The 13,565-nt window shown below is 38.9% G+C and overlaps 1 protein-coding gene across 1 annotated transcript in view; it reads right to left on the minus strand.

Annotated features, from left to right (window-relative positions):
• LOC146484469 (uncharacterized) overlaps positions 1-13,565 on the minus strand; it is a 49,600-nt gene that overhangs the window by 4,433 nt on the left and 31,602 nt on the right. Inside the window, exons 3-12 of the mRNA XM_085104540.1 lie at positions 8,639-8,679; positions 7,681-7,759; positions 7,159-7,215; positions 6,932-7,027; positions 6,680-6,759; positions 5,613-5,683; positions 5,008-5,142; positions 3,541-3,807; positions 2,718-3,061; positions 1,081-1,282 (exon numbers count right to left, since the gene is read on the minus strand). Coding sequence (XP_084960666.1) covers positions 1,081-1,282; positions 2,718-3,061; positions 3,541-3,807; positions 5,008-5,142; positions 5,613-5,683; positions 6,680-6,759; positions 6,932-7,027; positions 7,159-7,215; positions 7,681-7,759; positions 8,639-8,679 — 1,372 coding nt within the window. The remainder of the gene's footprint in view (positions 1-1,080; positions 1,283-2,717; positions 3,062-3,540; positions 3,808-5,007; positions 5,143-5,612; positions 5,684-6,679; positions 6,760-6,931; positions 7,028-7,158; positions 7,216-7,680; positions 7,760-8,638; positions 8,680-13,565) is intronic.

The following is a 13,565-nucleotide window of genomic DNA, read 5'->3' on the forward strand; positions in this document are numbered from 1 at the left end:
AATTTTTTGGAAGCTAACCCCCTCCTTGGACCTCCTTCAATTGAAGGGTTTTGGGCAAGACGGACGTTAGTTCCCTTTGCTGTCTTAAAATCGAAATTGCTCAAATGAGCTCCAGTTTGGCACAGATTATCATGTGAGAAACTTTGTTGTGTATTTTAATTTTCGAACAAAATGTTAAATTAATAAACAACAAGTACTTTGATTGCATGTGACGTCATGGCGGCCATGTTGGTGGTATGGAACAATAAGATTTTTCCCCTCTGGGAGTTACATGCCATTTTTATGCAAACTATGTGAGCAAATTTTCTTTTGTTTTTACCACCAACATGGCGGCAATGCAATCCACCTATAGCTTATTCCTTTTTCTAGAAAACGTAAGTGACCTACACGATAGAGATATACCAACGTCTGACTGATTTCGTTTGTATAGCGTTAGTGCTTGTGAACAAAAGAAATCAGTCGAGCGTCCATATCTCCTTTGTGGAGGTCGCTTGCGTCTTCTAGAAAAGTAATAAGCTATTTCTCAAAAATTTAATGCGCAACAAAGTTTATGATAACTGGTCTCTGTGCCAAAATAGGGCTTATTTGCCGGAATGGAGCAATTTTGATTTTACGGCAAAAAACGCACCGACTTCTGTCTTGCCCAAAAGCCCAATTCTTAGGCCCCGTTTATATGGAGAAAAGTTGTCCCGAGTGGAAGGGTCACTCGCCTACCCGAGGTACCCTGGGCGAGCCAACTTTTCCTACATTTCCTTACAAAACTTGGCGAACCGTTTACATGAGAAACAAAAAGTTGGCTCGGCTGGAAGGGTGACCCTCCTAGACGGGTTACCCTTTTTTGATGGTAGGGTCACCCTCCTAGCCGGGCCACTTTTCTCCATATAAACACTTTGGCTCGCCTATCCGGGTCAACTCCGCCAAGGCGAGACAATCAGAGCATGCGCGAGCGCTGTTGGCTCGGGCAAAGGGGTCAACGTTTTTCTCATATAAACGCTTGCTGAAGTTGACTCGGCTGGGAGGGTGACCCTCTTTCCCGGGACAACTTTTCCCCACGTAAACGGGACCTTAGTGATGACTCACCAATGTTTCTCCCACAGCCTCTACACTGGTAATTTTGACTGTCCAGTCCTTTTTCATTAGCTATCTCAGTCACTAATGACATGAGCTCCGCATTGCGGTGATCATCTCCACATCCAGAGTGAACTGAACCACTCCTTGGAAGAACTTCAAAGCCTGCAGCAGTGACACTGTCGTTGACCAGTGACGTCGCCGTTTCCGGGATCTTTGTATATTAAGAAAGTATCAGAGGTTTAATTTTTTTATTTGATGCACTCAGCCCCAAGTGAATAAGTATGTTTTTATAAGCCTGTTCAAAGATCAAATCCGAGAAAGTGAGACTTGTTACTTTCAAATTAAAGTCAATATTAAAGTAGTTTGGTTATAACATGTGAATTGTCATTTCAAAAGTGCATTGCCAGATGGGAAGTGCCTTACAGGAGTCAGCCCACACCATTTGCAAGCTTGACCGTGATTGGCTGTTGGTGATGTGACGTGTTGTTACAGGAGTCAGCCCACACCATTTGCAAGCTTGACCGTGATTGGCTGTTGGTGATGTGACGTGTTGTTTTATACTATTTAAAGAGTAGAAAAATTAATTAAACTTTAGCATAGATTATTATTCCCATTCTTTCGCATAGGGGTATCTCAGTGATCACAGTGGCCACAATTTTCGCAATGGTCACGGTGGTCGCAGTGGTCATAGTGGTCGCAGTAGTCACAATGGTCGCAGTGGTGGCGGTGGTCACAGTGGTCGCAGTGGTCACGGTGGTCGCAGTGCTCGCGGTGGCCACAGTGGTCACAGTGGTCGCTGTGGTCACAGTGGTCGCATAGATTATTATTCCCATTCTTTTGCATAGGGGCATCTCAGTGGTCGCGGTGGCCACAATGGTTGCAGTGGTCGCGGTGTTCACAGTGGCCGCGGTGGTAACAGTGGTCGCAGTGTTCACGGAGGTCAGAGGGCTTGTTTGAGAATGATTTCAGTTAAGCTCATTGTCATAGAGTTGTTACATGCTCTTGGAAAGACAAACGATGATGATGCTAATGACAACTGACAATAATGGTGGTGACTATGCATATGACGATGATTATGATGACACTGGTAACGATGATGAGGCTTGTTTCAGAAGGAAGTTACTTTATTTCGCTTATCATAAACATACTTAAACCTGCCAATAAGGAGGCAATCACAAGATTATGTTGTACAAAGTCGTAGATGTCTCTTTCTAACCCTTTCTGACTCTCACCTAAGGGAACTGGTCATAGCAAGTTTGTTGGAAGAGGACCCACCTTGTCTGGGGTAGGGGGTTATGGAAGACACCACCTATGTCACGAACAATACACCGACAAACTTCATTGGCTTTAAAATTTGAGTTGACACAGAAATATTCAGCTAGCAAGAGTCAGCATTGCTAGATAACCAAGATAAATGAGGTTTGAATCTCATTGTCGTTTTTTTACTGCTGGATTGGGGGTGACTTTGCAATCAAGACACCGTCTCTTCAGGTTGAGCAAGGGGGTGTAGGCAGAGACCACCATCTATTTTGTGGTTTGGTGGGTCCTGTTTGAGTAATAATTATAACAGTTTCGACCACTTCCTTAATATTGAATATTAAGGTTTGAGATACAGGTACAGTAGTTGTCTTGTTTAATGTAAATACCTGTTGCGGTTGCATGTTAGGTGTGGCACTTTCTTCATAAACTGGGGCTTCAAATCTGTTGGGTCCTTGGACTGTGTAGTCTTTTAACATGGTGCGAAAGCTAGGTACATTTTTTAACTTTGTGGGAGTTATTGAACAGGTTATCTCCTCAGAATGTGATAATGTCCCTTCACGAGCTGTCTCATCAGTACCACCTTGAACACTTGTCTGAGTTTCGAATGTGGATGACCAGCCAATGGCCATACCTAGCTTATTGCTGCCCATTAAAGGGATTGGACTGATGGTGCCACGTGCTTTGTCTTGTTGGGAGAAAGATTCTGTACTATGTGTGGGCTCTTCACTACCTATAAAAAGCCAAAATATTTTGTGCCATTACTGCTCCAACCACCCCTCTCCACAGGGTACTCCCCAGCGATTCGAGTGAAGAGTTTGAGGGAAGAAGGAGAGGGTGAAATGGCGGCCCAGAAATCAAAAGCCCAACCTCAGCACACACTCGTTAAAATTAATATGATTTAGCCACATCCTTTTCCAGACCTAATTACCCAACAACATCCTGTCCACCTCTCATACCGAAGTCTATACCAAATTTGAGACCTATGGGATATTATTATTAAATTAAGAATTACACAACAAAGGCCAAACTGGAATTTACGGCTGCATAACTGGAATTTTCAACTGATGTGTAGCTTGCTCAAACAGGAAGGTACAACTTTTTACTCACCCATGTGATGTTTACCAGATGAGAGATCAGTACGCGTACGTTACCTCCAACATACCGGTACAGCTTTTGGTTTTCAAAGTATTAAAAACTAATTTTTATTACCTTCTGCATCATCATCCTCTTCTGTAGAGGGCCTCTGATCTGACAGTTCATCTGCGGCTCTTCCAGGCATCACTTGTTGTTGTTCTGCTCTTCGTTTTATTTCTGTGCTCTCCTCAATGCTGGCTCCAGCGAGTTCAGCTACTTCAGCATCGCTGGAACCTGAACTTGAGGTCTGAGCTGTAATGGATCTTGATACTTGAGGGCTCACTGCTGATGGTGCTGGAATGGTGACAGGAATCGCTGAAGAGGAGCTATGACCTTGCATATCTGAAAACAATCCATATATATAGCTCAATGTTTTTATAAATGATTGCTAAATGTTGGAATTTATTACTTTTGATGGACTGATATGGTTGAATCTCCTGTGAATGACTACCTACAGTGTTAATCAAAATGACTGTCACCATGGCTGTTGACGCAGTCGTACTCAGGATGGACAACGACTGTATCTCCAAAATAGCTCTTAGATGGATTCCATCTGGCAAAAGGAGTTAGGGATGGCCCAAGACAACTTGGTGAAGATGGCGGACTAGGGTTTTACTTGGGGCACGGGCCAAATGGAAAGTCATCGTCACAGCCTTATGTCCCACCAAGGTGAGGGGGGGGGGGGGTCTGTTGATTGGAGATGATCACTTATGATTCTGAGAGGTCAAACTATAGAGAGAAAGTCTGAAGTAAGGTTAAATGGAAGTCAACATGGAGGTAAGCTTACATCCAACATATTGCGCCTATCTGTAAGTGCACAGTTTGTGATCATGACTTATTACAGTAACTTCAAGTTCAGTTGTTTCTCTACAATTTCCTTTTTCATCAGTGTCAATGTCCTATTTTTTTTTTTGCTTGTTCAACCATTCACATTTAGCAAGGAAGAAAATGCAGGAAAAAAATCGGCGAGCTTAATATTCTAAGATCTATTTGGCATACAATGTGCATAAAAAAGGAAAAAGATGAGTCCGAGAATAGAAATCATCGCAGAACCAAGTTTTGGTTTATGCAAGATTTAATGAAGAAGATACGATGTTTCAACTCTATTCCGGAGTCATAATCAAGTCGTGTCAAAAGGATGTTACGCTAGCATTATTTACACCTAAGAAAATTAGCATATGGTACACAATGAATAAAGTTATTAGAACAAGTCTAATTCTCTGGAGGCTTTAAGGCCTTCATTATGCTACTTGAATTTCCAGATTTTGTGGACATTCAACACCAATCATGCTGGTGCAAGCAACAGAGCTGGCATTTCAGTGAAACTTGTATTACCTTTCTTCCACAATACCAAACTGTGCATTCTACAGGAAGCAGAAATGAAGAAGATTAACATAATTTGGGATCCTTGCTTTCCTGCACTCCTGTGTTGCTCAAATGCCTCAGTCTAGCTGACCCTATGACACACAGATGATCGAGTTGCAAGTACACTGCATATCAGCCGAGTATTTACTATGCCAATGTAATCACAAGCATCATTACCTGTGTATGTTGGTACAAGTGAGCGTGGAGCCACCTTCGGCAGTTGCCATATTCCACAGAAAGCTAGTGTATCACTGCTCCAAGTGTTCAACCCAGGTGTGTTATAGTTAAAGTCAAATTTGAATTCTCCAAGCCCTACAGATTCAAATGACACCATGCTTAAAACTAACGTACAGACACAGGCAGGAGTAATTATTCAAAAACTCATCAACAATTCATAAGCCCATTAACCTATCAAATGGTCGTTAAAACATCACGTGCACTGGTTTTAAAACCCAATAAAACCTCCTCCTTATTAGTATGTGGTGTTTAATGTTTTTCTCGTATGCTTATTTCCAACGTTTACAAAAGCATCATTGTTATGAACTCTCTTGACACAAGCTTTTCAAGGAATGTTTTTGAAGCTGTTCAAAAAACTCGCAGCACGTGTTTGATCGGATCTAAAACCACTCGGCTGCGCCTCGTGGTTTTAAATGCCGATAAAACACTGCTGCTCGTGTTTTAAACATTACGTAATCTGCTAGTGGGTAAAATTCTGTCAGGAGAGACTCTTAGAGGGTATAACTTATTGGGAGGGAAAATAGAGTAAAATCGATACAGCTTACCTTGGAGGAAAGTTTTCATTATTGATGGTAATTCTGCATCCAGCATAAAAGACGAAGGCTTGTAGCACTCTCTGTAAAATACATGAATTCCATCTTCACAGAGTAATTGACTTTAAAATTATTTGCTTTACTTTAATTGATTAATTGATTTAATTTGTAAATTATAGCATTCTGTATCGCGTGAGCATCAAAAACTAAACAAACAAAAACAGTATTATAAATAACAACAATGCAATGTGAAGTCTAAAAGCTATTACAATAATTTCATCAGGCATTGCGGCATATTTTGGGGGCGGAGAATTCAGCGGGCTAAAATATTTTTTAGCCCGCTGCTCTAAGCCAAAGAGAAACAAGAAAATAACGTAGCCAGCCATCAGAACTGGAAACCATATGCATTCAACTGTTCGCGCCGTTTTCTTGCTTGTTTGACTGGAAGCGCTGCCATCTGCAAAAAAATAGTTTTGAGCTACAAAATGGTTAAAAACCTTACGAAGAAGCAAATTCCCAGTCGTCTCAGCTAGCTAGAGAAGAGGACTTACAGAAAAATAACGCCTGCAGTAGCTCCGTGGCCGGCGGCGAGGTGAAGGTAAACAGTTTGTCTTCGTCGAGCGAAACCCGATCAGTTTAGCACTTGCACAATTAATTTCTGAACACTTGTAAGTGACCATGTCCTCACTGTTATTTCTCTTTCAAAACTTAGAAGCAAATATTCTTTCCACAAATTTTGCGGTGTTCTGTCGAAGTTTAAAGCTTATGCGACAATGAATACTTTTGTTCAATGAAATAACTGTAAACTAAACGCCGACGCGACGCTGGCAGCGTTCAAGATATCTCTTACTGTCCTGTCTTTGATTCCTTTTCTGAATGCCCTCTGAAATTATTATAATAGTAATAGAGTTGATGTTCTTGGGCCTAAATATGTTTTTGGCCCTTCTCAGAACTCATTTTAGCCTGAGTCGGGCCAAAAACATATTTACGCTCGCGAACATCAACTCAATTGTTATAAGAATGATCATGCTAGTAATTAACTATTAATAAGTATATAAATAAAAATGATAAAGACTTACAGAAGTTTGTTTTTGTCCATCAGCAATGTATCAAGGTAACTTTCCATTAAGCCCTCATTTAAAGCAAGCCTAACCCAAGCCTAAGGATGTCAATAATATTATATATTTTAAAAAATGATCAATTTAAAAACAGTAAGCTTTTAACTTTCTGCAGTCTGAAGCCTTCAAAACCTAAATTAATAAAAAGTGAAACGAGGACAGGAATTCCTCAGTAATTCTCAATTCTAAACAGTAAAAAAAATATTGACTCACACGACATTTCCCCACATTGGTGTGGATTTGAGATAGGTGTTCCAACTCATGCAGAACGTCTTTGTGAGTGAAATTTACAATGAGTGCCCAAAACGACTGAAAAAGGAAAGAAAGAAATTACAGTAACTATAACGGGATCATATCATGGTGTTGACCATAAACGTTTTTCAGTACACATGGTAATGGTTGTTAAATAAAAAATAATTTTGCTCATGATCGCAACTTACGTGAGTAGGCATTGCTTCAGTGGATATCTTCCCCAGCAGATTGTAAAAATTTGACAACTACAGGAAAAAAGAGAGGCAATTAGCAAATAAAGGTTAACAATGATTAACAGAGAGTGATGTGAGGACTAATTACAGAAATGCATTGTCAAGTTCATTATGGCATGCTACTGTCAGTAGTAAGTGTCTCAGGCACTAATTAAAAGCGAATCACATAATTATGGTAGTATTAATAATAATAATAACAGAGAATTAATTTTAAAGGTCAAAATAGGTGATATTATCAAATCTTGTTTTGTCCAATGTGGAATTATTTAGTATTTCTATGTTGTCCAACAAAATTTGAAATTAAATTGTATTTTCAGCAATTTAACGTTAATTTGTTTCAAGAGTGGAGATAACACTTCTGCTACATGCATACAGTATGCACAGGTTATAAATGATAAACCTCAACTATACCTCAAAATACATAATTTAAGAGAAAAAGTGGATAATTTACAGGCTAAACATATCCTGTAGACTCACCTTAACGCCATGGTCATGATATCCATGAAGAAAGATAGCTTCCAACAAACAAGAGATCATCAAAGCATGTTCATCATTTCTGCAAAGTTATTACAGAAAAATGATTTCATTATTTTAGTATTGTTCTTTCAATTAGAGGAGAGTGGAGAGGTAACAGGGATGGTAAAATGAATGAAGATTCACAAATGGTACAGGACTTCAACTGACAGTGGAGAGTCTGGACTGGGCGACAACAGAGATGGTAAACTGAATGAAGATAGAGCATTCCCTCTCCCCCTTTCTGCTAGTCCAGACAGGCCTACGGCTGCAATCCAGTGTTTTATACATTAATTTTATCAATGCCCTGGTACATATCCATTCATTATACACCTGGAAAGAGGTAAAATGACGAGAAACTGTGCATTGTAGATGTAATAAGAAAACAGCAAGCTAAATTAACCACAAGCCATTAAAGTACAACATGCCCAAGTTTGTATAAATCAGCAGTTGTTTACACACGTATCTGCATCAATCTCCTAACCATTGTACCTTAGAAGGAGTTAAGCAATTGATACATTTTAACCCTTAAGCCACAAGAATTATAAGCTATAAGTGAGTACTAAATTAACATAAATTTCAATGCAGAAAGGACCTGTTGTGGATGGAATAAGAGGCTAGGATATTTTCTGGAACCACGCAATTAACAACTGTAACAATTCATAAGCAATGTTACAGCTGCGTTCCCGATTAAAGTCCATTCAAGTAATAATCCTTTTAGCCTCCTTTGTAGCCATTTACTGAGGATTTTGTTCACAAACGTACTACAAAAAACCCTTCCCGTAAGCTGTCCCTTTAATAAAGTCTGAAAAAAACACTATTAATAGCTACAAAATTAACACAAAAACAATATTAACCAACATACTAAATTAACCGTGATACTAGTAAATACTACTACAAAACAGTCTAATCCATTACCAACCTTTCTACTTCTAAATCGGCAGCAATGTGTTCTCTCTGAAGCTGTCAATAATAAGTAAATAAATTTATCTATAAATGATATGCGCTAGGTTCAAAAGAAAGATTATGCAAGCAAATGGATTTGGTCACAAATTTTATTCTGAATTTGACAGCACACTTTGGAAAGCATGGAATGTTTTGAATACGATGATCTCATCACACTGGGAGTGACGTCACTTCCAGTCATGTGATTGGGTCAAATGTCATGGTGGGATACATAGCCTTGCACACTCAAACTGATTGATAGTTGCTCTGCCAATCAGAATGAAGAATGATCCAACCAGGAACCACAATACCATTGTTATTACGGTAACTGCTTTTACTACCGACAGGTTAGCCCAGTTGGGAGAGCACCAGACTACCATGCAGGAAGTCGTGGGTTCAAACCCTGGCTGGAGCAACACTCAGGGTCTTTAAAAACCTGAGGAGAAAGCGCTGCCTTCTTAATGACAATATTCTACAAACTGCAGTGAGACTTTCTAATCTTCTCAGATAAGGACGATAAACCGTTCCAGGTCCCTTCTCACAACACGTGTTCCTAATAATCTGTGTGACGTCAAAGAACCCACACACTGTTCAAAAACATAGTAGGGGACAGTGTGGTGGTCTGTTTCTATCTCTGATTGCATCTGTCTTTCACATTCATGTGTGGGTTGGGAGGGTGGGATCGATATATGGACTGATGGCGGCTGCTACTTGGCGCCTTCACATGCTGACGTCCGATGTCACCCCACAGAAGAATTGTAAACCGCCGATGAGACTATGTGATACCATAACCATTCTGCCACTGCACTTTGAACTTTGAGTAATTAGTGCAAATCTGGGGAAAAATTAACTCAACTGCAACGACTCTCAACTTTGGCCACCACTGTCAGAGAAACCTGATTCCTTGTGCAGGGAAAGAAGTCAGTTTACTATAATCACTTGACTTTAGCTCCAACTGAGTTTATTTCAAAGATTTCAATGAAATAAATTATTTTTTTACATAAAAATATGATCAGAACGCATTTACATTAACAGAACTGAAGAACAAAAGTAATATTACTGTTATTACATTGTCACTGCAATTACTTAACCCCTTTGCAATTTGAGGTAGTTCGATTATTATGTTCAGTTCAAACAACATTTTTTTTTTAGATAAAACTAGTAAGCAGCACGTCTGCGAACTCTTACAGTTGTAAAACGATTTATTTCCTCCTACGCGTTTCGTGTGACTAACGCACACTTCGTCAGGGAGTTTTACAATACAACATAAGTGACCTGTATATATACCTACATAAAAGATTAAAATAAATCTTACATTACGTAAAACCGCACCTACGCTAGCGGATTTTCATGTAGGAAACAGGATGCTTGATACGTGCGTGACTGCAGTTAAAGGTGGTTTTAAAGACAATAGTCTTGTTAACCCCTGACCTTTTGTTAGGTTTACTTCTAAGCCAACCCTTCCTATCACTGTAACGTATTGCGCGAAACAGTGAAGGCAAAAATCTGAAGGGATAACCTCTTACCCGTAGACGTTTCCAAAATTTCTCCCTAATCTCAGCGAAGGACGCAAAGGAAGAACTATTTCTAGCGCACCTCATTAATTCCCCCTTAATAAAGGCTTTCTTATTGCTAGAAGGGTGAACGACTCGAAAGGTATATACAGATATTTGTTAAGAGGCTTTTGAAAAGTAGAAAACTTTTCTACTTTTCTGAATGCAGTACATTTGATGAAATATCTCTATAGAGAAACAAATCCAGAAAGGAGATGCTACTATCGCTAATGCAGTAAGTAAGTTTGATACGGTCTGTTTTGCTACCCAGAGTGTCAAGAAATTCTAGAAGGGTATCTTTAGGGCCATCCCAAATAGCCAGTAGGTCATCAATGAATCTTTTATAGAGAATAAGATAACTAGAATATCTTTCTACGATATCTTTCTCGTGAAGATACATGAATGCATTAGCTACCGTGACAGCAAATGGGGTTCCCATGTCGATACCATACTCTTGATGAAAGATGTCCGAGCTAAACTCTGAGGATAAATAATTACGTGGGATGCCTGTGCAGCCCACGCTATTAAATGGGGGCCGTTTGTTCTTCTTTGTATCCACAAATGCGCATCTTTCAATTATTAACTCGTTTTAGATGTATCAAATTCAGTTTTCTCCTAGAGGGGATCTTTCTGTCTCCTATTGTCCTTATTGTCTTTAACAAAAACAGTCCAATCAGTGGTGTCGACACTTACGCTTCTAGGAAGAAGATAAATTTCTTGCCATGGCAAATCAGTTGTTGGAAACAACTCTTCATATTTGCTTTTTGATGTTGGTATAGTCTCGATTTTCTTCACAAGATCCCAATATAGCACCCTCGAAGAAGTAGGAAAAACGACGTCTTTAGAATTGTGTCTATTAGCATGTGCCGTTTGTAACTGTTGTTTTAAAATAGTTTTCCATTCTAATGAAATAGTGTCAACAACACTCATGAGAAGAAAGTATTCAGTCATCGTTATAGTTTTGTTTTGTAATACGTCCCAGGTCTTTAGTTTGCCTGTGTCATTTAACAGGTCACACAATTTGATTATATTTTTCTTAGCTATTGTTTTCCTAAACAGCGGTTTTCCACCTTTACAAATGAACTTATTGTTCCAGAACATTTCATTTAGCACGTTCGATGGAGTAGAAATGTGCGTTTGTTTGTAACTTTCCCACTCATTAAGACATTCCTTATAGAACTTCGGAAGGGTCTTGGAAGGAATTTCACGTCATAGTTACATTTCAATAGAAATGAACCTCCAAATTCTAAAAGGTAATGATCTAGGAACACCTTCCACGTGCTATTATAGTCATCCAAATACTTTTTCATACACATAATTCTTTGAGTTTTAATAAGCGTTTCTATATGAGGCATTCTTAATCCTCCATTTTTATAATCACTGATCAAAGTTCTTCGCTTTATTTTATCCTTTCCAGATTTCCATACAAAATCAAAGAGTACCGTGTTTATCTCCTTGACAATTTCTTTTGTGAGAGGAATTTGGGAGGCTCGGAAAATAAACTTAGGAATTGCAAAATTCTTGATGATTTGAATTCTACCAAGTAAAGTTAAGTTTCTCCATTGCCAAGTATTTATAGATTTTTTTATGGACTTAATAATTTTTTCAAAATTTAGTTCTTGGAATTCTTGCCAGTCGTAGGTAAAAAATATCCCTAGAATCTTTATGGGCTTGTTAACCTTATCTATTCCAAGATCTTTAGGAGAATCGTGTGGGCTGCCAAGCCAATATGCCTCTGTTTTCTCTTCGTTCAGTTGCAACCCAGAAACACATCCAAAATTATTAATAACCTGTTTTTAAGAAAAAAAGGATTTAGTGTTTTTTACGAAGGTGGTAAGATCATCAGCGAAAACATTAAGTTTTATTTCTTCATTACCTATTTTGATACCTACAATATTTTTACAAAAGGTAAGGCGACAATGGGTCACCTTGACGCACTCCGCGTTTTATTTCAAAAAGATCTGATGCAAAACCATTGTTTATTACACAGCTCGGGATGTCAGAATAAAGAACTTTGACCCATCGAATAAACGAGACACCAAAATTAAACGCTTCTAGTGTGTTGACCAGATATCGCCAATTTAATGAATCAAAGGCTTTTTTGAAATCAAAGGTAGTCATTAAGCCGGGAATATTGTAAAGTTTGGTATATTCCATTACATCATTAATTGACCTAATTGCATCGAAAATAGTTCTACCTTTCACATATGCGCATTGATTTTCGTGTATGATGTTCGGAAGCACTTTTTCCAATCTGGTTGCTAGAGCTTTGGATCCGATCTTGTAATCTACATTTAGCAGAGATATAGGTCTCCAATTTTCAATGTAGCGTCTGTTTTTGTCTTTTTTTTCGATAAGTCGAATAATTGCTTGTCGTTGGGAGTTTGATAGTTTCCCATTTATATGGGCAGCATTTAAGGAGTCAACGAGGAGGTTCCCTAGGCCAGAAAAGTTTGTAAAATTCAGCTGTTAAGCCATCGTTACCTGGAGATTTGCCATTCTTTAGTTGATCTAAAACATTGTAGCATTCAGTATAAGTTAAATGATCTTCACAAAGGAGCTGCTGATCATTAGATAATTTGGGTATGTTAAGGTTTTTAGTATAATTGTGCAGTTCGTCAACACCTATATCCGGGTACTTGTTATCGTAGAGATCTTTATAGAAATCCTTTAATTCAGACATGATAGCTTTGCTGTTAATTATTTCATGTCCTTCGTTGTTAAGTACCTTTCGTATACAATTTTTTGCTTTTCTGGACTTTTCAAGATTTAGAAAATATTTGTTATTTTTTTCCCCTTTCTCACACCATGCGGCTTTAGATCGGATGATGATTCCCTGCGTAATATAATCGTACATTGAGTCGTATTCCATCTTATGCTTTTCAAGGTCTTCAATATTTTTCTCTGTAGGGTGTGTAGCGCACAGCATTTCGGTCTCTTTAAGTTTGCTTTCTACCTCGGCAAGTTTATTTCGTCTTTCTTTGGCCTTTCCTTTACTATACGAGATCGTAGTTTGTCTTATTTTATATTTTACCAGATCCCAAAGAAGCTGCTTGTCATAGTATTAGTATTAAGTCTATTTTACCTGCAAGACCTTCTGCGGCCATGACTTCGTCCTCGTCCACGTGGCCGAATGAAATCTCTTTCAGTCGTTTTTCTGCCGGCGAAATTTACTGTGAGCTTCCTGAAGGGTCAGAAAATCTAATTTTTCTTTTCACAGATGAAAGAATTGCTTCCATAGACGTTACGGTTTATAAAAAATTGACCCGAGAAACGGAGCCATGAGAGGCACGTCTACATCGTATGGCCGTCTCCAGGCTCTCCTTTAGTTTAGCTAAAACTGTGGGCCCC

Source organism: Pavona decussata, unplaced genomic scaffold (assembly GCF_977016875.1).
Source record: "Pavona decussata unplaced genomic scaffold, jaPavDecu1.1 SCAFFOLD_32, whole genome shotgun sequence".
Lineage (NCBI taxonomy): Eukaryota > Metazoa > Cnidaria > Anthozoa > Scleractinia > Agariciidae > Pavona > Pavona decussata.